Genomic DNA, 23941 nt, shown 5'->3' on the forward strand with positions numbered 1-23941 from the left:
AACTTCATTGTGTTCTCTTTTAGGAATCATTGCTTTCTGGAATTCGCTCACGTTCTTATTCGTGCTCATCACCTAAAATGTCTTTGAGAAAAACACGGCTAGTGCGAGATTTTACAGTGTGCAATTCAAGTGAAGGTATGTCTTCTTTACCATTTGACTTTGAAATCATTCTATTCCAGAATAGATTTTTCAGTTGGTCTGAGTGCATAAAATACTGAAGTGCAGCAGACAAGTTTCAATTCCATCTCCATGGCTGATTTTTCTAGGCTTTGTGAAGTGCTTTTCTTATTGGATAACAGTCAAGTTATAGATTTAATTTTGATGAAGTTACACACACGCACACACCTCTCTGTTGCTTTTTTCTTTGACTAAAATGCTTTCCTCATGTACAGTGTAAACTGAAATTTGGATTTTATTTAAATAAATTGTTAAAATTACTTTTGTCCTGTCTGTAAAGTGCCAAGATAATTCAACTCCTCAGAGCCAAAACATTGCTGAATGGATTTTTTCCTTCTTTGTTAATTGAGACTTTGGGGAAGTTGAAATAACATGGTTGAAATATGAATGCATATATATCAGCCTCTATTTATTCTATTTTGATTGACAGTGCAAGAAATCAGAAGTATAACATTTATATAAGAAAATTTTAGATGAGATATAGTAGAATTACAAAAAGAATGCCGGTTGTAAGTCTGTAGCTTGATGCATTTTCAGAAGTGAACTCAGGTCTCTATATATAGAATAATTATGGGAAGCTTAGGATTTCCCTTACAGCTGTTCTCACTGCCCTCATTTTAAACTTTATTTTAAATTTTAATTTTTCATACTTTCTGGAAATGATGCAGTATGTGGTAATTATATTTAAAGGTATATTTGGAAATATTCTTGCCAATGCAAAATGTATTTTAACAAAATTGATTTCAATATATGAAATAATGCCTTGCTTATCCTTAAGAGTCATAAACGCCTCAGAAAGTAAGAGTTGTGCCTAAATACTTGTTTCCCAATATACAATACTTATTATAGGATTTATTCATTCTTTCCTTCCTCTGTTCCTTTTTTCTTCTTACATTTTTAGTATTATTTTGCCTTGTTATGGTGTAAGGAATAATACTGAAAGTGTAATCTTTGTGCTTTGAAATGCAGTTCTAAAATAATAACATACATGCTAGCTCTTCAATAAATATTTGTTGAGTGAGTATGACAGACGAGATAGATAAAATGAAAAACAAGCGATACTTTGTATATACTCCCTTTTCTGGAATGATTATTAGAAAAGAAGAAAGTAAGACTGACAATAAATGTCAGTTTTATTTCCAGAATAGACAGATTCTGTGAGAGTAACAATGGTCTTAACTACTGTGCCAATGAGGTGCCCTGAATGGGCAGATTCTAAAAGGAAAGTTAGCAGAAAAAGGAAAAGAGGCTTGAACTACCTTGAAAGGACAAAGATGGCAGGTTAACACGCTCCCCCTCCCCCCCATTACATGGGTCTTTCCAAGGTCAGGCCTCCACAGCCTTCTTCTGGGTTCCTTTCAAAGGCACCTTGACAGCCTTTTCCTGGGGTTCCTAGCTTGGCGCTCTTACTCTTTGAAAAGGCTTGAAGTCTTTCACATAGTGTGCAACATGGCGGCTTCGCTTTTATGTAGTTTCTGTGATTTGTAATCTCCAATTCTGAAGCTTGAAATTACAGCCTACATGACTGAAAGGAACCTGATTGCTAACGGAAAAATACTCTCAACTTGTTAAATTTAGTCAGCAAGGAATGGTGTCTTTGTTTTACATGCAATGCTTTAATCTTTGTATTTGAATTAGAAAGAATGAAAAATCAGTACTTTCCCCACCCTGCAAATAAAAGCCTGTGTTTAGGCAGTATATTTAAGACAAAGCCATTCAAAAGAAGTCTGATGCTAACCTCAGGGCAAGGATAACAACCAGGTGATTTAGGTTGAAGCCACACACAGCACACATGAGGATTCTCATGAAAAGACCTGACTTTGGCACTGATACACTTTACGTCAATCAGAACCACAGGCCTCCCTCCATTCTGAATGAAGGAGTTCTCACCTTGTCTATGTAATCCAAGCACAGGTGTGAAAGCTGACCTTGTTCGGGGATATGCTCTAGTGTGTCATTGTTTAGTTTAGATTAGTCGAAAGTAAATTGACATTTATGTTGCTATAAACCTTTTTGATAAATTTAGATTAGTTCTAAATTTTATCTCTATTTGAAGACAGTTTTTTCTTCCCAGAGGAAAGGTATTCCCATAGATGAGGTATATCACTGATATACAAAGATAGGATGGATTTTTACAGCTTTTTATTCTCATTTGGCATATTCTCTCTTGTCACTTTCAGATTGTTACTATTTCTTCTCATGCCTTTGTTTTTGATACCCAGAGTCCAGTAGTAACAACTTCATTATTTAATGTTTGTATAAATAAAATGAAGTCTAGTTTGTAATTCCCTTTGATACACTGTGTGCTCAGATAGGAGCATTGTCAGTGTTAGAAAATAATTACAACCTCACCAACACAGACTAAAAGTGTTCTATATTTAAGAATTTGAGACGTGAACTCAATCTACTTTTTTTTTATTTAGAGAAAGAAAGCAAAGCAGAAAAATGGTAGAAATAATACATAATTTTTAAAAACAACCATAAGAAAAGACCGCTCAAAAAAAAAATAACAGTAAAAAACCACTAGTTGATAAATTACATATTGTTATCTTAGAAGTAGTTGTTTACTTTTGAAAGTTACTGTGAAATAATGGATGGATTCCTATCAGATTGTATCCAGTTGCCTACATCTGTTTTATTACCTTATAGCTGGGATATCTCAAGTTCGTATAACTTCATTCTATTTATAGCAAGCATCATGATTCTGCCTGTGACTTAATTTGAGGAATATTTTATAAAACTTTTAACTTCCTCAAGGTAGGTCTATTGCATACAAGATCATACCAGGTGCACCATTGATAGTTAGACATTTCAGGGTCTGTTTTCTCGTACGTATCTGACCCTTTCCCTTTAAGTCTTTCTTTTGCCTCTTCACTGTTGTGAATTGTGATGGTAAAGGTGTGTCCTGCTTTGCAGGTGGTGTACTCCACAGAGGTCACTCCTTCCTTCAGTTTCTCTCACTAACCCAGCATCTGTTTCACTCTTGTGATAAGTATATACTCCAACTCCAGAAACAAGGTGGCACCATGCGTGCATGGGCTTGCCTTCTCCCCGCATGCCCAACGAGAAGGGTGGTTCTTCTTTTCCATGAACCGCAAACAAAAGCCCACCTATGAACTGGCTGTTGCTGGGATTTTCTTAAGATGTTTCTGCTGCACTAAGGTCAACTCTTATACTGGCCATCAAGAATTTTCCTTTGAGCTTTGCTAAAGTAGCAGCCAACACCTTTACTGATTCTCTGTGTTGGAGAATTATTATTATGAATAACAGGGAGACACCGGTATGTACAATCCAAATGTATAGAACTGATGTTCAACACTTTTGAAAATGTCTGTTTCCTCTTGCTGAGGCTAACCTAGCTTGTGAAGTAATAAATTTGGTCTCCTCCCCACCCTCTGCAGACTAAGGAAAGCAGTGAAGATATCTAGAACAATGCCCTTACTTAAATATTGTAACTTGTTTTCCCATCATTTTCTAACTGATAATGATAAAATATGGTAACCATGCATCCAAACTGACACATGACTGCAAGTTTGTCCACCTCAGTTCTCATTTTTCTGTTCTGTGTCTTGTAGGACAAAGATCTTACAGCTTATCAGAGCCGCCCAGAGAGCAAAGGTATGTTAACTGCTCCTGTTTTCTGGAGAGACCTCTTGATCCGTCTTTGGAAGTATCTACACATTGCTTTTGATTCTGTTCAGTAGTTGGGTGAGGTTTCTGGGCAATGAATCTGCCTAAGACTTGATTCTGCTGTATTTGTGTGAGAGAGAAGGGCCGGATATCTCCTTTTAGCCCTCAGGTGTGCAGGCCTCAGGACTGAGGACAGGATGTTTTGGTCTTGATTATTTTCAAAGGTAAGCACTTCCTGGAAAGGTTGCTTCAGAGAAGCAGTGGACAAGCCCAAGGTCTGCTGTGTCACGACCAGAAGACTCAGTCTAGCAACAGGCCCCAGGGGGACTGTTCTACAAAGGGCCCAAACTTCCCTGCTTTTTCCCTTTTGGATTTTTTAAGCAGTGTTATATATGATACAAAGAATAAATGGTGCAAAAACTACCTTTAGCATTGCAAACTTTCTGATTGGTGTATGAATTTTTAAAGCTTTAAGCCTAAGCTTTTTCCTAGAAAGTAAAAAATCTTGCTGGAGCCAAGCTTGGAAAGCAGGCTGGAATTTAAGCACGGTTGCTGAGTTCTATTAGTCTTGAATGACTAACTGCTCATGAGTCACACGGTGAAATAGCCCTGGGTTTCTGTGTTACATACAGAACAAGTGCCAGAAACAATATACATGTTTGGTTTTTAAGAGACCATCTGAAAAACAGTAAAATGCTTTTGGTTTTGGTCTATTAATGCTAATGTTCTGCAACTTTTGAATATATAGGCCAGGGACTATTTTGTTTTAAATCTTAGCATAAAAGCAGCAATAAGGAAAAGCCTCCTTTGTGTCATTTCTATGAATTGTAGACTAGAATATAAGCTTCCGAATGAGCAAAACAGAAAAAGGCTAAAACTGTCCTGGACACGCAGGACGATAATGAAGATGGCATCATGACCATGACAGTGATGACAGTCACTGGCACTGATGGGGTTTTTATGTGCCTGTGCTGTTTTAAGCTGCTTATATTTATTTATTCCCTAATATAAGCAATTTATTTCCTAATTCTCATCGTCTTGATTAGCGGTCTTCTGTTATCTTTTTAACCATGGAAGAAAACAAAAACATTTATTTTCCATTATGAGACAGACTTAAAACTGGGGAAGCCAAAGTCACACCTGCTTAAGCAGTAACTTGCAAAACAGTTTACCTTGGATGAGAGAGACCCTCTTTACCTTCTCCTTCACTCCTGTTTTTGTTTGTTTTCTATCCTTCATCTTAGTTGACATCCTGAAAGCCTGTTTCTCTCAACCATATTCCTTGGTAGCAGGACAGATCTTTCCTTTTACCTACTCTGGTCCTGATATCTTGTTGGATATTCCAGTCAGACCCCCGCCATACCTGTGCTTTGTTTTAGTCATGCTGAGAAACTTTCTACTTTGAAATTCTTTTATTTATATTGATGGCAATATTTGGAAAAGAATACTTTCATAGAAAAGTCCGAATGCCAGACTTTGCAGGCTTCTTGAAGTGGACACTCCATCTACCCGCATTCCTTAAAGAAAAGATAGCATGACTCAGCATCTATCTTACATCTATTATATTCATTGCCTACTTAAAAAAAATGTGAGGGTCAAAGGAAGTGCCACTGTATCAATTTTCTGTTTGTATAGTGGAGCTTCTTTTAATGCTCTTTATACCTAGGTCATGAAAAATAGAAGGTGTTATTGATTAAGGTTAAGATATTGAGGATCCACATTCTCAATATGTTTTAAATATGTTTGCCTATTAAAAAGGCAGTGCCATGAGAGTACATGAAGAATGAAGCCTGTGAATCTTTATTTTGAGTGATCTATTGATTTCCAAACTAAAAAGGAACATCTTTGTTTTGGCATATCAAACTTATTTTTTTTTCAAATTCTTATATATTTAAATTTTGTTGTGAGATTAGTTGAGGGTTTTTTCTCAGTCTTTGTCTAACGTATCCAGTTGTTATATTGGTGAATGCTACATAGTTAAATTAGGTTTGAAATATGTAAATTAACCAACCTCTGAAATTTACCTACAGATTACAGAGTCATATCCATTCCCATAATCTGATGGTAGATTATGCCTGTGGTATTCATGTTCCTACCAGGTTGAGGGTGGTCCTAAGTTTTGAATACTCAGTATTTTGTCATTTGTGTGTTTCTTTTGTCATCATCTTATCAATCTTTGAGCCTAAAAAATTAAGTGGCACAATTTTGTATCATTCTGTAGGATTAGGGTATATGGTACATTAAAAGATCTTTAATCAAAAATAAAGTTTTTATTGATTGAATTTTCTGTCACATGGAGAATAGGAAGTAGGGCTGAGTTACCAAGAATTTATTTCATATTATTGAAAAGAGTTTAGTTCTGTTCCTCTGGAATTAAGGGAGGAGACTTCTTGACCTCAAAATACATATCAAACTGATCATTCTTTTCTTCTGGGATTTACCTCTTTTCATCACATCCCAGTCGTCTTAGATGCTGGAGTCTTGGACTCTTCACTGTGGGTCACAAAACATGGCTCAAGAAAGGATCCGTTCTAAGCTCTCAGATGTGCCCCTCGCTGAATACCAACAGCCTGTTGAACATTATAACATGCATTCTGCAAATTAGAATGCCAGAACACCAGAGGCTGTGGAAAACTTCAGATTACATTAAGCAAGCAGTCATCTAAGAGCGCAATGACTAGAGGTGGCTGCAGAAGTAGAAAGGATGTAAGACAATCCTAGACCCTTTGCTGTGCTCAGTGAGGGCTCAGACCTGTTCACCTCCCCTCCAGAACTTCAGGGTTCCTCAAAAGTTTTCACAGTTTTATTCACTGTGCAGGATTTGAGGAGTAGGGTACCTGGAGCTACATGGCCAGTGATTACTTTTTCCAAATGTATTCAGAGATTTGAGGCTTGAAGTAACTAAAGAGAAAGCTTAAATCGTTAGTTTTGTTTTGTACCACAGAGATATATATACTAAAATCTCAGAATGGGTCTTAGAATTGATTTAGCCTGAGGCTGTCATTAATCAGATGTGAAAAACTGAAGTCCTAAAAACTTGTCATTGAAAGCAACATTTTCAAGAAATGTAATCATATGTATTTAATGTATAAGGATATTATGATTGTTTCTAAACATTTCCCAGAAACAAAAATATAAGCCACTAGAAAAATGAGAGATTTCAGAAGTAGAAGAGACGTATAGTTAGGAAATGTTCACCATAAAAATAGTCTATTGCTGTGCTATCTAGTTTGTCATGATCCTTCATTTGATTTTAAATATATTCTCTCTTCTCAATAATAATAAACAAGATTATTACAGGATGTTGTACAAGGAAATGTAAATTTTCATAGCTTGGATTTTTTCCTACTGAACAGTTACATGAATTAGAGTAAATAATGTTCAGTACGTTCCTGGGTTGGATACAGTCATCTTTGGCTTGCCTCCTATTTTAGAAAATTTCAGTAGATTTCTTACTTTCCCCTTCAACCTAGAAAGTATCAGATTGCAAATAGCCTGTCTGAACAGGAGACATAATCTGTTTCTTGAGCTGTATCAACAAAGGAAATGCATCTACCAAGTATTATCCCTGAGTTCCCAAAATCAATAAAGTCCAGTTTCAAATGATTGGTTATTTGGCTACTGTGAAATTTCTGTTAGCAAAGTGATCAAGGAGATGAATATTTTCAGAATAAGATTATGTGTGGCTTTTTATTTAACTGTATTTTAGGATGAAAAAGTTTCAGGAATACAGAAAAAGTTGAAAGAATTATATGCTGAATACCCATTTGTACCACCTAGATTGTACAGTTGTTAATGAAATAGCAGTTGTTGTGAAATAATTGCTTGACCTCAGGTATATTCATCTGCTCATTTATCTATAATGTATGAGATACATTTTTATAGTTTCTACATTTCTATTTGGAATAATCAATGAAACTTTGATACACACACATATATATACACATACATAATTATGTATGTGCATTATTTTTCTTTCTCCAGTAAGCTGTGGTAATAGATTGTTTTTTATAGAATTGAGGAAGAAGAATGGGACAAATTCATCATCCCTGCTAAATCAGAGTCTGAAAAGTATAAAGTGAGTCGAACTTTCAGCTTCCTCATGAATAGGATGACTAGCCCTCGGAATAAATCCAAGGTAATTAAGATTCTGAACCTATTTTCTCTTTTTCTTTCTTTCTTTCCTTCCTTCCTTCCTTCCTTTCTTCCTTCCTTCCTTCCTTCCTTCCTTCCTTCCTTCCTTCCTTCCTTCCTTCCTTGTCTTTTTGAGACAGGGTCTTATTATGTAGTTCAGGCTGGTCTTGAGCTCACTGTGTAGCCCAGTCTGGTCTCAAACTTGCAACAGTCCTCCTGCCTCAGCCTCCCAAATGCTAGGATTACAGATGTGCACCACCATACCCAGCCATTGAACCTATTTTCTCTTAAGCATATGATGCTTAAGATTTGTGTCTATCTATAGATGCTTTACATTGTGTCTTAGAGTGTCTTTTACCTTAGATATGTCTTTCTGTGGGATAGTACCCGGCTCATTGGAAATAGTGAGACAGCCACCACTTGGGGACTGACACGTTGCCTTGCCATTTCCCAGCTCCTTGGTGTGCGGTCCTGATACTGCCGTAGGAGAGGCAGAGGATTTTTAAGGTTTCTGTAAGAAGGTTAGCTCACAGCATTTCCCATTTCTGTTTCCTCCTACTTCTTTGTTGCTGCTGCTGCTGTTTCTGAAGATGAAAAACAAGGATGCCAAAGACAAAGAGAAACTGAACCGACATCAGTTTGTTCCAGGAACGCTCTCTGGGGTCCTGCAGTGTGTGGCCTGCGATAGGACGCTCCTGGGGAAAGAGTCACTCCAGTGTTCTAGTAAGTGCTTGGACCTAGTGATGGGTTTGTGTTGTGCTTCTCCTGTCAGTAGGGTCCTGGAGGCTAGACTATTGCTAGCCACATTTACAGAGACTTGCTGTGTAGCGCTGCACATGTGACTGGGCCAGTTTATCTTGCAGCAGCTAATACTGGACAGGGTTAATACTTTTTGTCCACAATCAATAGCATTCCTGAGCCCCAGATCAACTGCTTCCCTGCTATTATACCCACTTAGATGCTGCCACAACATCTCCACTGTTTCCAGTCTCAAATTGAACCCTTATTCACCCCCTCTGTGGCATCTATATGCTGATCTTGTCAGATTATGACAGCTTTGTCGTTCCAGCCAGATGGTTATGCTGGACACTGTGACATATTTGTTTACACCTCCTTTCTCTCACATTCCACATCTAACTCTTTTGCAGTCCTCTTCCCTCTATTTTCAAATTGTATTAAAACCCATCTGCTTATGACCTGTCACATGTGGCTGGTTTAAAGTTACTATTTCAAAGCCCAGCATGGTGGTACATGCCTCTAATCCTAGCACTTGGGAGGCTGAGGCAGGAGGATCATTGCAAATTCAAGACCAGCCTGGGCTACAAAATGCACTCAAGACCAATCTGAATGACAGAGTGAGACCCTGTCCCAAAAAGACAAAAATAAATAAAATTACCATCTCAGTATCATTCTGATTGGTGCCTTGTTCTTTGACCCACTGAAGTTAATTTGCAAAGCTTCAGCTTGTGTAAGTTTGTTAAGTCATAGATCTGCAAATTCCAAGTCTTCCAGAGGCTTCCTGTATCCTCCAAGAGAAGGCCAAAGCCATGTTGTAACTAACTGCAAGGCCCCATGACAACTGCTCCATCTTCCACCTCCCCCTCACTGCCTTTGTTCTGGCCACACTGGTGTCTCTGCCATTCTTCCAGTGTGACAGGTGTGCTCCTGCCTGACTGTCTCGTTTGCCTGCCATGATCTTTCCACAGCTGGTCTCGTGGGTTGCTGAGATGGCGCCTTCAGAGTGAGGATTTCCCAGCTCATTCTTTGCTTGGTCCCTGTATTTCCCCCCATCATGTTTACCACCATCTAACTCACTGCACGTCTTACATATGGATTTTAACAGCTGTCTCCATCATACGTTCCATGGGCCTGTATTTGTGTTTGTTGGACTTGTTCTCTGCTCTACTCACAGTAGCTAGAGGAATACCTTAGAGTAAGTAGTTAGTAAATATTTGTTGACTCAGAGAATAATTCAGATACAAAAAATTCGCGCCCAGGCAGGTGAAATGCTTTTCATGGCATTGGTTGGTAGCTGTAATTGGGGGAACATTTGGAAGGTGGATTGGGCTACAAAAAGGAAGGAAAAGCAGAAGTCGTGTGTATAACACCCCCTAACCCAAAGAGTTAAAGAATTTAAGCGTGCTTACAGTTTCGTATCCGATGAAAATGCTGACTATAGCATTAAAGATCAGTTGTTCTTCTGGCATTAAAGGTAGATTGGCTGGCACTGTCATTAATGATGCCAACTTTATTGCATGCTTGAACTTGGCTTTCCTTGAAGATTTGATTTCTTTCTTTCATGGGATCTAAAATAGCACCATCCCATTCAGATATGATTTAATTTGTGTGTGTGTGCACGCACGCATGCACGTGTATGTGCACTGAGGATCAATTCCAGGGAACTCACAACCTCATGCTTGCCAGGCAGGCACTTTTACAGTGAACTATGCCCTTGGCCCCAAGCCACTGGCTCTTACTTTTCTTAAGTTTTTGGCATTTGCTGTATTTGTTTATGTGTGATTCCTGGCAACCCACTTTTCAGCAGTCAGGTGATCTGCATGGTGGCTGTGTGTTTCGTAGCTTCTCGTTTCATTTTCTTGATAGGACTGGGTCCCTTTAATGGTACCCCAGCCACAGCCAAGACTGTTCTCACCCATAGTTTCTGGCTTTCAGTTCTGCATCCACTGCTTGCCCTCCGGCCTGACAGTTCTGCATCAGCCATCTCTGTTTTGGCCTGTGTCCTACTTAACTGAAGTCTTGCTTGAGGGAAGCTTGGGGTCACTTTCAGGTTGAGCTGGACAGCCTTTCCTCCTGCCTCAGGCTGGCTGCCTTCTTTAGGTGACCCTTTTCCTCCTCTGCACTGCACATGACTCTTCTGTGTCACCAGCTGTACGCTCTCCTTTGTCCTAATTCCAAGGGCCCTCCAGACTCAGTTCTAGGGCTTTTGTTAATCCTTCCTCTATTGTTTCTAAGTGTCTAGGCCTACACAGGAGACTTTGAAACATGGACAGTTGTCCCTGCGCTGACTCTCTTCTCTGGGTTAATGCCTGCGTCCCTTTTATTTCCACATTTCTGGTTGCTGAGAGGCTGAGGACTGTGTCATCTAGGGCCACTTTTGAGAGTGATGGTGTAATGATGCACTGAACCAGACTGCCACAGGCACACTGCTCCTGGGGTGACCCTGTGTGCAGGCAGCTTCCTCCAGAGACTTCACTGCCCTGCCATCCAACATGTCTCAGGCCAGCCTCAGAATCCACGCGCAGACTGTTCCTGCTTCACCCAGGATAATGGCATGTGGGCCAGACGCTGGTTCCTGTGACTCTGTTTCCCTCTGTGCCTGCCTTCAGTGTTATTTGTTCATTCTTTCCTGTTCCCTCGCCCTGTTGCTACTTCCCAGTCTGCTGAGAGAGAACTGTGCTTGTTTCTTCCTTCCGTAGCCTTTTCAATTAGAATTTATGATGAGATCTGCTCCGCACTGACTATGATTGCCACTTTCTTTAGCCCATGTGAACTCGGGGAGCCCTCTGCATGGGTGAGCCACACACAAGCTCTTTATTGAGGTCTGGTCACTCATTCGGGAGCTGCTAACTGGTGCCACTCTAGCCTCCTCAGCAGCAGCAGACAGCCCGAGCCCTGCGGGTCCTATCATCCTCGTCTTTCACTGCCTGTTCTTTCCCTTCAGCTTGCGGTCATCTCTATTTTTCTCTGTTCCAGATCCTCTGCCTCCTCTTGGCAGGTCTTCCCTGGTCACTGTAGTCCCATTCTTGCCTGTTACTTTTGTGATCTGTTCACTGTATTCTGCTGAATCAGGTTGTATGTAAGTTCTCTAAGTTTTAACTACTGGACCTGACTGAGTCCTTCAAGGATGGTCATCCTGTGAGGGCTTTGTTTAACCCTCCCAGCAGCCATCTTGAAGGTGGCTCTTAGACACTCGTACCTAGTAAATGACTGAAGAAGCCTAGGGCCAGTGATCCCTGAAACAGGAAACTTTTGTAGTGGCTTGCGGATGAAGGTCGTAGTGGAAGTTGGAAATTCTCCCGTACCTAAGGTATATTTAGCTGGTAAAGCAGTTGTTACTTTAAAAAATGGATTAGAATTCATAGATGATACAAAGCCTAAGGAAAAACTGTATCTTAAATTGTACCACATAGAGAAAATTGCTGTTGATATTTTGACAAAGTCGCTTCTAGTCATAAAAATATTTTAGTCACTTGAAATCCTAATGTTTCATTTGATGGTGAATTCAGATACGTTTAATTATTTCTTATTGTATGTTTAAGTTTCATCCTAGGCTTTCACAATATAAAGCAGCATTCCTAGTCACATATCACTGTCCATATCTTTGATTATTCCTTTAGATTAAATTCCAGTATCAGTGTTTATGGGTCAAAGTTGATCAAAACATTTGATGCTTTTCCTTAACTAGCAATTTTTTAGAATTAGTTTTAAGATTTACAGATTTTTTTTCTTTTTTCAGGTAGGCATTGGTGATTTAAACTTCGCTTGTTAAGTTTTTATAGTGAGTAAATGGGATGTAACACGGGCAGTCTCTTATTTTAGGTTGATAATGATATTCCATCAGTGTATTATTATTTTTAATTGTGAATGTTAAAATTTCTAATCTTAATAACATGAAATATGAAACAACACACAACATAAATATTCAAATTCCTGGCATCATTTTTCTCTGTTAAACTTGTATTATGAATCCTTTAAGGAATTTTATTTCTATAAAAGTTTTCTTATTTTTAAATGTTTCACTTGTTATTTGAATATTATATTATCTTGTACAAAAACCCTACGTTCACTGCATATTTTACTTTAACCAACATAAAATTACTCTTTTGATGGCATTAAATGTTCTTTACATTGAAGTTTGTGCTATCTTTCCTTTTCTTTTTATTTCTGTTCTTTTCTTTTCTTGCTATTTCCCTTAACTATTTCCATGGTTTCAATTTGGGGGTGTGTGTCTTTAATTTACTCAGAGATAATCTGTATTATAACTAAAAGATCTTGTTTTATAACAAAGGGTTTTTCATATTTACATTTAGTTTTACTGCTTCCAACTATGTTTTATGGTTTCTTGCTGTTTTCCTTATGTCTGGTTAACTATTTGAGCGATGTGTTGTTTGCTTTTATCTTCTCGTGGGATTTGGCCAGATAGGCTCTTTTAATATCTACTAATGATAGCTTTAAGGCTGTGGAAAGCTAATCATTTAATATGCTTTCTTTTTTCCGATGGTTATAATTTTCCCCTCAGCCTCTGTTAATTATTACTGTATTCCTTTTCTATCTTTGCTTAATCTTTGAAGACTAATTTAATATTTTAAGAAAAATATGTTTCTATGCAGCTGTGTCTCTACTTACAAAGTTTAGATTTGCCTCTTTGTTTTTTTAGCCACACCCCGCCTTTAAACTACAGCCAAGCTATTCCTTGATTTTGATTTTGCTTGGAATAGTCTAGAATAGACCTAATCTGATTTCTAAAACCTTTTGTAATGGGAAATTTTTTCTCCTTTCACACAAAGAAGACAATTTATCTAGCTAAATAAAACTTGGGACTAAAATCTTGTCCCCTGGGGCTGTGTCCACACTGTTCCCGTGTAGTCAGGCACCCATTACTACAGTGGGAGGAGGGTTGGAAGCATATCTACCTTGATTCCTTTGTTGCTAACCTCCTTTTTCCGACTGCGTGCTTGAGAACTTTAAAATTTTTAATTATCTGAATTTTTTCAGAATGTTACCTGTAGAATAGGAATCATTTAACTTATTATAAAAAAGCACTGAGACCTTTGATCTGTCCTTCGAGGTGCTTTTTCAGCTGTATGACATTTTTTATCTGTTGTAGCTTTGACTACTGTTCCTTCTGATCTAATTTTTCTGATTTCTTTTCTGGGAAAAATGTGATCTCTGGTATCTGTCTTTTTTGTGTGACATCTTCTGTTTCATAATTATACCCTTTGTCCTTGCCGCATTCTGGAGGGAATCTTTCAAGTTTAATTTCACAGCACTGCTTTGACATTCTTGTCAGCCGGATCTAGCTCAATTTGCCTTAAATTCTGCTCTTCCTTGAAGTCCCTGCTTCTCTCACAGAGCTCCGTTTTCCCCTCATTCCATGGGCCTATTTCATCTCCCATTCTTCCTTTGTGGCCTGTTGTTCTATTACATTGAAGTCCTACTTTCCATCTTTTATTGAAAAAATAATTTCAATATCTACATCTGTCTCCTTTGTTTCTGGATTTCATTATTCCTATGAGTTTCCAGAGTAACTTTGTTGTGTGGAATGTCATAGAGTCCATTTTTCATTTTCCTTTTATTTACTTGTTCTGGAGTAGGCAGAGTTGTTGGGTATTGACAGTAGCCTTGACCCTGTTTGGTGGTCACTGGGTGTTGCCTGAAATGATCCATAGCTGATAGACAGTTGTGGGGCTCAGCCCTAGCACACAGAAAATCACTGGCTCTTATCCAGCATGGCGCTGATGGGCCAGGGCACGGCCTTCCATTGCCATGGAAAGATTCCCTCTCAAGAAGTTTCTGGAGTTCAGAGTGCTGCATTTGGAGTGGGTGGAATGAGGGCCAGTGGTGGAGGTAGGAAGGAGAAAGAGGACAACACCGGGACCCAGTAGAGACTGGTCCCCAGGTGGCCTAGGCATCCATGAGGAGATCTGGGCTTGTGCTTCGGGGAGGGTGGACAGGAAAACTTCCTCTTCCCTTCTTCCAGAGAGACAGGGCCATGTCGTGTCATTGTTTTAGGATATAACACATGGCCAAGTGGCTAGCTTTTCTCATTGAATCTGGCTACGTCACACTTTCGGATAATAGGAGTTTGCTAGTTCATTCCACCCCACCCCCACCCTACCCCCAGAATCCTGGTGAGGTTGTTTTTTTTCTTTCCATGGTCCTAGCATTTAATCTGGTGTGGGCGTCAGCCAGGTATCAGAAATCCCTTACCATATAATACATATGATACTGAATAAGTCCTTAGGCAGAGACAGAAGTGTGCATGATGCATAATTCCAGAGTTCATAATTGATAAAAATAATTTCAGGAGATGAAAAATGCCTCCAAGGCAATCAAATTTCCAACAATGTGCTTGCGCTCTGGTGGAACTATAAATCACTTAAGTATTTGTCTTTCCTTAGGCTTTCTAAATATTTGTAACATGTATGAATTGTTTTTTAAAGACCATAAAAACAGGATATAGTCTTGTTTATGTCAGGTTCTTCTGAATCTTTTCTCTTTATTTCAGACTGCAATGCTAATGTTCATAAGGGTTGTAAAGACGCCTTGCCTCCATGTATCAAGGTAATGTCCTGGTCATTGACAAATGTGTGTCTGTTTCTATCTTGTTTGCTTTGTATTCTCTGTTTGAGATTTAATTCCTTTTTATTGTTACCCAGATTTATTTCTGAAGTGATCACTGTGATGATAAAACCACCTGCTCAAAATGTATGGTTATTTACTGAATTGTACATTTTGAGCAATGGAAGGAAAGCCCCCCGCTCTGGCCATTTGGGTTACACTGTGTGAGTGGGTTAGGCTTTCTGCTGAGACCTTGCTTGGCTTACCAGTGCAAAGCCTGAGTATTTTAAATGAAAATTAGAGCAGTGATTCTCAGATATCAGCCAACCCAGAATCAACCTGGAGACCATGGGGCTGCATTTCTCTGAGTCTCTGACAAGTTCCCTGGGTTTGCTGGGGCTGCCAAGACCCCACCTGAGGGTCATGGGGCTGAAGAAATACGCCCTGTCCTCCGGTCAGGCTGCATAGATGAAGGCATCTGTGTCTGTTCCTTTCTAGTCATGTGAGAAATGCATGTGTGTGGGCAGGATGTTCCTTAAAAAGGGAACGCGTGGAGTCACAAACCTCTGTGTTGACTTAAGCACTTACTGTGGCAGATCACAGAGCCCAGAGCTGCCTTAGAAGGCGATATTCAGTGCTCACTGTGGTCAGCTCCTGTGGGAGGAGGAATCGTGAGGGGTAGAACAAAGAAAAAGGCAGTGTCCATGGGAACTGCTCTTTGTTTGAAAGAAGTAAAATAACAAAAAATGACACAGATGAGAATCCTGTTCTGTGTAGCCACGTGTGCATTCTTGTAGTCCAGTGGTGCTTTGATCTTACTTGATGTGTTTCTAATATTCTTTACCAGAAATTCCAAGAGAAATACAACAAGAACAAACCACAGACGATCCTTGGAAGTAAGTGATTTGGAAAAATGACAAGAACCTTTAAAAATTTAATGCTTACCCTATATTTTTCCACTGTAAAAATACCTTCTGCTTTTGTTTTCCGATTTGGCCAATTATTTCTTTTTTTTATTACATAGGCTTGGCATAATTTTTAGTTCTATAAGAAGATCAAGAGAATGTAAATTTCCATGCCAGCCTAGAGCTTTTGCATCACGTGTACCATGTGATCTTTTGTGTTAGGGAGGATTATACGGAGAAAGTATAACCATATTTATTGCCTCAATTCTAAGGTGCTGTCTAGTAGAATATTCTATATTGATTTAATAACCTTTGAGGAAAAAAGATATATTACGTGATACATACACAATTTTATGTTTTCATAGCACACATTTATTTATACAAATACACACCACATTCTCCTTCAGAATCATAAAGTTTGGTAAAAACAAGTCACATTTGGACCCCATTTCTTATTAGTTCCTGACATGCATGTGCATTATTATGATGATCTGGTGCTTTAATGGTCTATGATTTCATTACCACTTTGGGGATGACAGTGCAATTATAAAACCTACTGGAATTTTTTTTGAGTATTTTTTTAAATTGTTGCTTTTTGGTTTTTTACCCTGATTGTAAAGTTGCATTGTATGACATGTGGCTGGAATTTTAAGTAAATTTTGATTTAAATGCTGTAATAAAGTGTAACTGATATTTTAAAAAACACTTGAATTGGGTCAATTAGGTCTGCACAGTCATGCTGACACACTTTTGTGTGTGACGACATACAAGATGAAGTTAGTCAGGTAGTAATAGCAGTTGCAGCTTTTCTTCTCTTATCTTGGCCTCAGAAGTCTCTTGAAAATCAGTTATAAAGCACCACTGAACTTCAAAAAAGTTAAGTGTGAACATAAAAAAGAATTGTAGACTAGATAAAGTACCATGTAATTCTCCTCTTTACTTGGGAGTCATAAGAACAAATACATATTTTAAATCCTTTGCATTATCCAGTGACCTGTACCATGTAAGTATTTCTTCTTTTTGCTTGGGAACATGTATGCAATAGCTGTAATATTCTGGTACTGAGATATTTCTGAGTCTCATTAATATTATGCAACAAATATAAATGTATCAATGCCCAGAACATTTTAAAGCTGGCCAGAAAAGTATGGGAGCACTATTCTGTTTTCAGCTGGGTTTGCAGGTTGCATTGGCCCGAGGTTCTGTTGCCACAATGAAGAGATTCCCGACATCACCCATTCCATTCTCTTGACTGTTCTTGACTTCCATTCTCTTGACTCTGTTCTTCCCGCACCCTGTTTGTTTATAGTCACCGCCATGCGCACTCCAGTAACAGTGCTAATGACACCTTGCATCTATTTAAAGCCGCCTCTGAGGAGTACAAGCAGTGGTTTGTGGGAAAGCTGGCTAGTGTTTCCCCATTCCATTTTCTTGTTTGCTTGTGTCGTCCCAAACACCTACAGCCTCAGGTAGAGGCGGAAATAGGCCTGCCACACAGGATCAGGACAGTTCGAAAGGAAGCGACATTTGCAGCAAGTATCAGCTTGTGGCAGGGAGACCAGTTCAAGACTGGGCATGTGACGTATTAGAATTGACTGTTTGAGGATTTAGTGTCTGGCTTTGAAGTGACTTTCCTCACTTGTAATTACTGTCCTCTGTGAGAACCACATGCAGCCCCACTCTGATTTCCAGGTTCTTCAGCCAGAGACATCCCACAGCCTGGGCTCTCCTTGCACTCTTCATCTTCCATGCCCGTTGGACTCCCAGCTCCAAGGAAGGAACCTGCAGGGCAGGTCCCAGTGCTGTCCAGAAGTGTTCCAAGTACTGCAGTGGAAAGGTAAGGATCAGTGTGTTACTCAGTCCTCATGGCGCAGAGAGGCTGCTGGGCCTAACTCCTCTCTCCTCCCTCCCTCCTAGCTCCAGGAAGTCAGCCACATCCTTGGAGTCTGAGGGTGATGGGAACAACTGGAGAAGCAGGTCTCAGTCCGATGAGCTGCAGTCCATAGGCTCTTCTTCTTCCATGGAGACTTTCATAATGGAAGGTGAGGAGAAGATATGTTTGCATTAGTTATGTTTCTGTGGGCATTGGCTGAAAGGAATATTTTCTAAAAAAAAGCAAGACCAAAGTGTATTCATTTGTTCTGTAAAAAAGACATCTGTTTCATGGCTTCTATTTGGCATAGGTTCTACTTTGAGAAGAGAATTCTATCCTGAAAGAAACAACCAGAGGATACTCCAGGAGACAGGATGTAACTTTTAAATGGGCATATTCCCTAAAGAATGGGGTCATGATCCACAGAAAGAATGAAATATGTTGTGTGTTCATCATTGAACAACAGAGGTTTTATAATGATTGATGGGCTGGAAAGAATCTTACATTAAAATATATATTTTAATTACTGACAACTGGGCCATCCTGGATTTCCCCCCACTTATTACATCCTACTTCTAGGGAAATAAAAGCATTTTTACAGAGTATTTTGTGGGACAGAATTTAATTTGGGAAATTGCTTTTCATGTCCAACTTGCATAAATAAATGAAAGAAAGCCAAGTGGAAAAAGAGAGGAGGCAGGCTCTCCTCACAAACCTGTTGCTCTCAATCTGCTGTCAGTTCCTTTCCACCGCTGAGAGCTGAATCTCTCTGCTGAGTGCTGTCGAGGACAAATACAACTTGGTTTTCCTGAAGGGTGTTTCCTTATATGTGTTTAACTCCACCAGAAAAATCTGCACTCATTTGTGACTCAAGTCTTGGTATTCTGCTTTGTGCTTTGCCTACTCCAGAACAAACCAAGTAGACCAGTTCAAAGTTTAGGTTTGAGGAAACAGGAAAAACAACCCGGGGCAGAGGAAGCACAGAAGAGAGAGCCCATGAGCACGTCATGGACTCCAAGCGTTCCCTAACATAGGAGTAAAATGGAGGAAGCCAAAACACACGACAGAGCCTTCAGATCTCTTTTTTCAAGCCCATATACACAGCCACTAATTTTGTTTTTATTAGCACATGCGTATTAGTTTTATCTTTTGCTTAGTACATGTGTGCAGTGCAGAGTGACGTGTGCCGTCCCTGCTCTCTTGCTCAGTGGCTGCTCTGTAAGAGAGGGGAGGCGAGGGTAGACCAGTGGGGCTGGCAGTTTTGATCTCCAGTCTTCAAGGTCCATCACTTTCTCACTTAGTTCTTGGTTTCAGAGGAACATGGTATATACCATATTTTCTGTATCTGTTCGCCTGTTGATGGGCATATAGGCTGATTCTTCTTTGCTTTCACGAAAGCTCTCTGGATATGGACCTTTTCATCATTCTGGTTTTCAGAAATTCCAGCTCCACCCGGGCGTGTATTTAGACCACGCTGTCTCCGTCCCCATAGGTGTGGTTAGTGTGTGAAAGCTGTGAACATGGTATTTAGAAGGATCCATTGTTCTCTGTGTTTCTGTCCTTCTGGCCTTCTTTTCTAAATGCGATAGATGTCATGGACTCTTCTCTGTGGAGTGATCTCAGCAGTGAGGCCCAGGAGTTTGAAGCAGAGTCGTGGAGCATGGTGGTGGACCCCTCATTTTGCAGTAGGCATGAGAAGGATGTCATCAAAAGGCAAGATGTCATTTTTGGTAAGCATCTCAAAAGCATCCTGGGGCTGAAACAGTGTGGTACAGAACAAAGAAGGTGACATGTGAAGCCACACAGACCTAGTTTCGAAGTTCATGCTTAGTGCTAGTTGCCTGGTGAAAGACAATTTGTCTGACTCACTTGACCTCAGTCTGTCCATCTGTATAATGGTGATAACAGCACTCAGGTTGGAAATGTTGTTCTGAGGCTTAAGTGGGGTGCTATGTGAATCTGGTATAAACCAAATTCTATTTCCCTTACCTTTACAAGTTACTTAGTGTATTAGTTACTTTCCCATCACAAAATACCCTACATCCACAGCTTAAAGGAAAAGAAGTTTCTTTGACCCACAGTTCCATCCAAATAGGTTCCAAGATAGAAAGAACAGGGTAGCAGGGCCTGGCAGAGGACAGCAGCTCAACCTGGGGCAGCCAGGAAGCAGAGAGAGAAGGGAGGGGCTGGGGGTGGGAATCCACCCTTCCAGGTTGTGCCCCAGTGACCCACTCTAACCAGGCCCCACCTCCTGATAGCACACTCAGTGTGAACCCTTCAGCTGGTGATCCACTGATAGCACAGTGCCGCATCATCCAAGCACCTCCCCATACAGAAGACTTGCAGAACATTCTAGATCCAAACCGTAGTATTTGTCTCAGCCTATACTTTCTCCTCTCTTGTGTTCATCATATTCACACCTGTTTCATGGAGAGGAGACAGGGCTCTTGCATGTGGTCCTCCAGTTTGGCTGCACTTACCGGGAGCCATCCACGTGGATTGTAGTGTGAGAAGCAGTGTCTAGGTTAGGACAGTGCTGATGGTGTGCCGCCATTTGAACTGGGAACAGATGTCACTATGCCATTTGGAACACAGACAATCCGAAATAGGGGAGGTAAAATTTATATGCTAATTAGGAACAATGAAGTTTAAAAAAATTTAAGTTCAAAATAGGTGCTAAGGAGTAATTTTAAGAAGATAATCTATTTTAGGGCTGGGCATGCAGCTCAGTGGTAGAGCATTGGCCTAAGTGTATGATGCCCTGGGTTCAATCCCCAGCCTCCCTTCCCCCAAAGGAGCAGTGTACAATGAAGATGAGAAAGTCTTTTAGTTTTCCATGACTGCTTTTGCAGGTCCCCTGAAGAGACTATGCTCACTGATATCAGGTGGTGGCCACACAGCTCAGTAGAGTGCCTGCTAGGGGCTGTGGGATTGAGCTTCTGTGGGAAAAGCCTTCCCTTTTGTAGTGTTTCTCAAGCTTTTGTGTTACATGATTATTTGCAGGTAGCTCTCAGCTGCATGTATTATTAAAAATAACCTCATGCCCTGAGATTAATTATCACATGGATCATGGCTACTGATGTCAGAAAGCCCTGTGTTCCTGCAAAATCCTTCATCACTGTTTCCCTGCTTTAGATGAACAGACACTTTTGGGGTCAAAGTATAGAAATGAATTAAAAGAGTAAGGGTTACTATTTAGGTAAGTGCATAGCACAGAGGAAACACCAAAACAGTGTGAGGAAATAATAATTATGTAAAGCTAGGGGGTTTCTAATGAAAGACATTCCTTGTTTTTGAAAAACTAATAAAGTTATTTTTAGACTGACGTGCTCCCCACAACTAAAATCCTAGATTCTTCCCTGAGTGAGTTTGGAAATGCTTATTTTTATAAAATTTGTACTGCTAGTATTTTTACACATTGAGTTATTATTTTCTTTCTAATGCATTTAGAAAAATCGAGCTATAATTAGCATATAATAATGGTAATAAATAATAATAATAAAATTCACCTGTTCAAAGTATAAAATCTAATGGCTTTTAAAGTATTTGCAAAGTTGTACAAAAATCATCATTCTCTAATTCCAGAAAATTTATATCATTTCAAAAATAAACTTCATACTCAGTAGCTATCACTCTCCATTTTACCTTTCCAACAGCCTCTGGCAACCACAGACCTAATTTCTGACCCTAAGAACTTGCCTATTTTTGATATTTTACATAAATGGTAAAATATGTGCTTTTTTGTGACTGACTCCTGTCACTTGGCATAAGATTTTTGAGCTTTGTCCCACTTTAATAATATATCAATATTCCATTCCTCTTTATGACTAACATTCCATTTTATATACTTAATTTTTATCAGTTGATGGACGTTTGGGGGCATTTATACTTTCTGAGTTATATGGTAACTGTTTTTAATCTTTTGAGAACTTGGCTGTTTTCTAAAGTAGCTATGTCATTTTACAGCCTTCCAGCAATATATCAAGATTCTAGTTTCTCCACATCCTCACCAACCCTTGCTTGCTGTCCAATTTTTTTCTTATTAGAATTATTAGTGTGTGTCACTGTCACTGGAGTGGGAATGTGCTGGTGCTGGGGATCTAATCAGGGCCTTGTGTGTGCTAGAGAAGACTCTCCCATTGAGCTGCACCACCAGCACTGGTACCTCACTGAAGAAAACACTATTCAATCCCTTGCCCATTTCTAAATTGTTTTTATAAAATTTTTGAGTTAAAGTTTTTAAAATGTTTTTAAAACATTTTTGAATGTCTCTTATCAGAGCAATGATTTGCAAATATTTTCTCCTATTGTGTGTCATCTTTTTTACTTTCTTTTGTGCCCATGATTGTGACTTAGCATTTACCTCTGGAGAAAATAAAATTTTGGGACAGGTTCTAATGAGTGCATCGAGGGAATTTGTATGTTTAGGTCAAGTTAGTGCACCAAATTAATTGTTCCTCTATTCAGTGCAAAACCCAAAGGGGGTGGGGAGCAAGCAAACTAAGTTATATTGTATAAGACAATCCAGTCGGAATAAGACATTTAATTCCTAACAAGAGGACCTAAAGATGCACATTGATTCTTATATTTTGAACTTCAATTACATACATATACCTTCTCTTAATACCTGGAGAAAAGAAAATAGCTTCCTAGTTTAAGCTCAGATGTTTAATCTTAATTGATTTATATATTGAAAGAAATATTCCTGTCATTCCTGCATGTTCATCTCTTTTATTTCTGTAGCATAGTGTAAGCTGCTAATTTAGGTCTATAGGGACATTTGTGTTTTCAGCTTCTTTGGAATGTGTCTGCTCTCACATTTTAGAGCTAATGCAGACGGAAATGCATCACATCCAGACCCTGTTCATCATGTCTGAGATCTTCAGGAAAGGCATGAAGGAGGAGCTGCAGCTTGACCACAGCACCGTGGATAAAATTTTCCCCTGCTTGGATGAGTTGCTCGAAATCCACAAGCAGTTCTTCTACAGTATGAAGGAGCGCAAGCAGGAATCCTGTGCTGGGAATGACAGGAATTTTGTGATCAACCGGATTGGAGATATTCTAGTACAGCAGGTAAGGAAGGTTTGAAACCCCTGACTTCAGCAACTTAAAAGTTTGTTTCTGGGTTACTTTTCTCATTGCTGAGACAAAATACATGATGATATCTACAGGTTAGAGGAGGAAGGGTTGGTTTATATTGGGCTCACACTGTAGAAATTGCAGTCCATAGTTGGTGGGCTTCAAGGCAGAGTGATATGGCAGAAGGGGCATCACAGAGCAGAAACAGTCCATGCAAGAGCAGGCAGAAACACAAGCAGCAGCCACCTGCCTTCCATCTTTCCTTGTATATCCTATCCAGGCTACAAGCCTACAATTGGTGCCAGTCACAGCCAGGTTGGGCTTTGCATCATTCACACCCAGAACAATGCTACACCAATTAGTGGGCTCATTTAGTTGTCCTGTACTCTTAATCCATATTCACATGCCTGAGATTCAGCCACCTCCAAAAGCTCCACCTGTGAGCACATAAGGCTTTGGGAGGACATCTAGCTATAATTCATAAGTTGTAACTCCTTAGAGTATTAAAAACCTATGAAGAAACAGAAAGGATTTCATTATAATTATTGGCAGATAGTCTTGGCTGGTTTTATTTGATGCTGATTGATTGTGAGTGGCATTACCCATGTCAAAGAGCTCCTAAGAGCCAAAGAAGGACCCCTGCATGTGTTACGGGACCTGGATGGATTATCCTGGTACCAGAAGTCACAATCATAAGTGAATTCCCAAATGAACATTCTGCTTAGACTCTTTGATGTGATGGGGTCATGGATCCCCCAGTGGGCTATGACAGTCTCACTCATGTCTCCCAGACAAATGTTGGCTTAAAGAAGGAGGCAAATCTGCTATCACTCTAGGATTC

At 39.6% G+C, this 23941-nt stretch overlaps 1 protein-coding gene across 4 annotated transcripts in view; it reads left to right on the top strand.

The window, feature by feature from the left end:
• The window catches only part of Arhgef28 (Rho guanine nucleotide exchange factor 28), a 299340-nt gene that overhangs the window by 215549 nt on the left and 59850 nt on the right, over positions 1-23941 (top strand). For all 4 annotated transcript variants that reach the window (XM_013158255.3, XM_063258338.1, XM_063258339.1 and 1 more), the window contains 10 exons: positions 24-135; positions 3753-3795; positions 7822-7945; positions 8532-8664; positions 15191-15246; positions 16091-16139; positions 17841-17985; positions 18066-18190; positions 19611-19751; positions 22847-23094. In XM_013158255.3, the coding sequence (XP_013013709.1) occupies positions 24-135; positions 3753-3795; positions 7822-7945; positions 8532-8664; positions 15191-15246; positions 16091-16139; positions 17841-17985; positions 18066-18190; positions 19611-19751; positions 22847-23094 (1176 nt within the window). The remainder of the gene's footprint in view (positions 1-23; positions 136-3752; positions 3796-7821; positions 7946-8531; positions 8665-15190; positions 15247-16090; positions 16140-17840; positions 17986-18065; positions 18191-19610; positions 19752-22846; positions 23095-23941) is intronic.

Source organism: Cavia porcellus, unplaced genomic scaffold (genome assembly GCF_034190915.1).
Source record: "Cavia porcellus strain 051 isolate PalLab524CR breed Dunkin Hartley unplaced genomic scaffold, mCavPor4.1 scaffold_11, whole genome shotgun sequence".
NCBI lineage: Eukaryota > Metazoa > Chordata > Mammalia > Rodentia > Caviidae > Cavia > Cavia porcellus.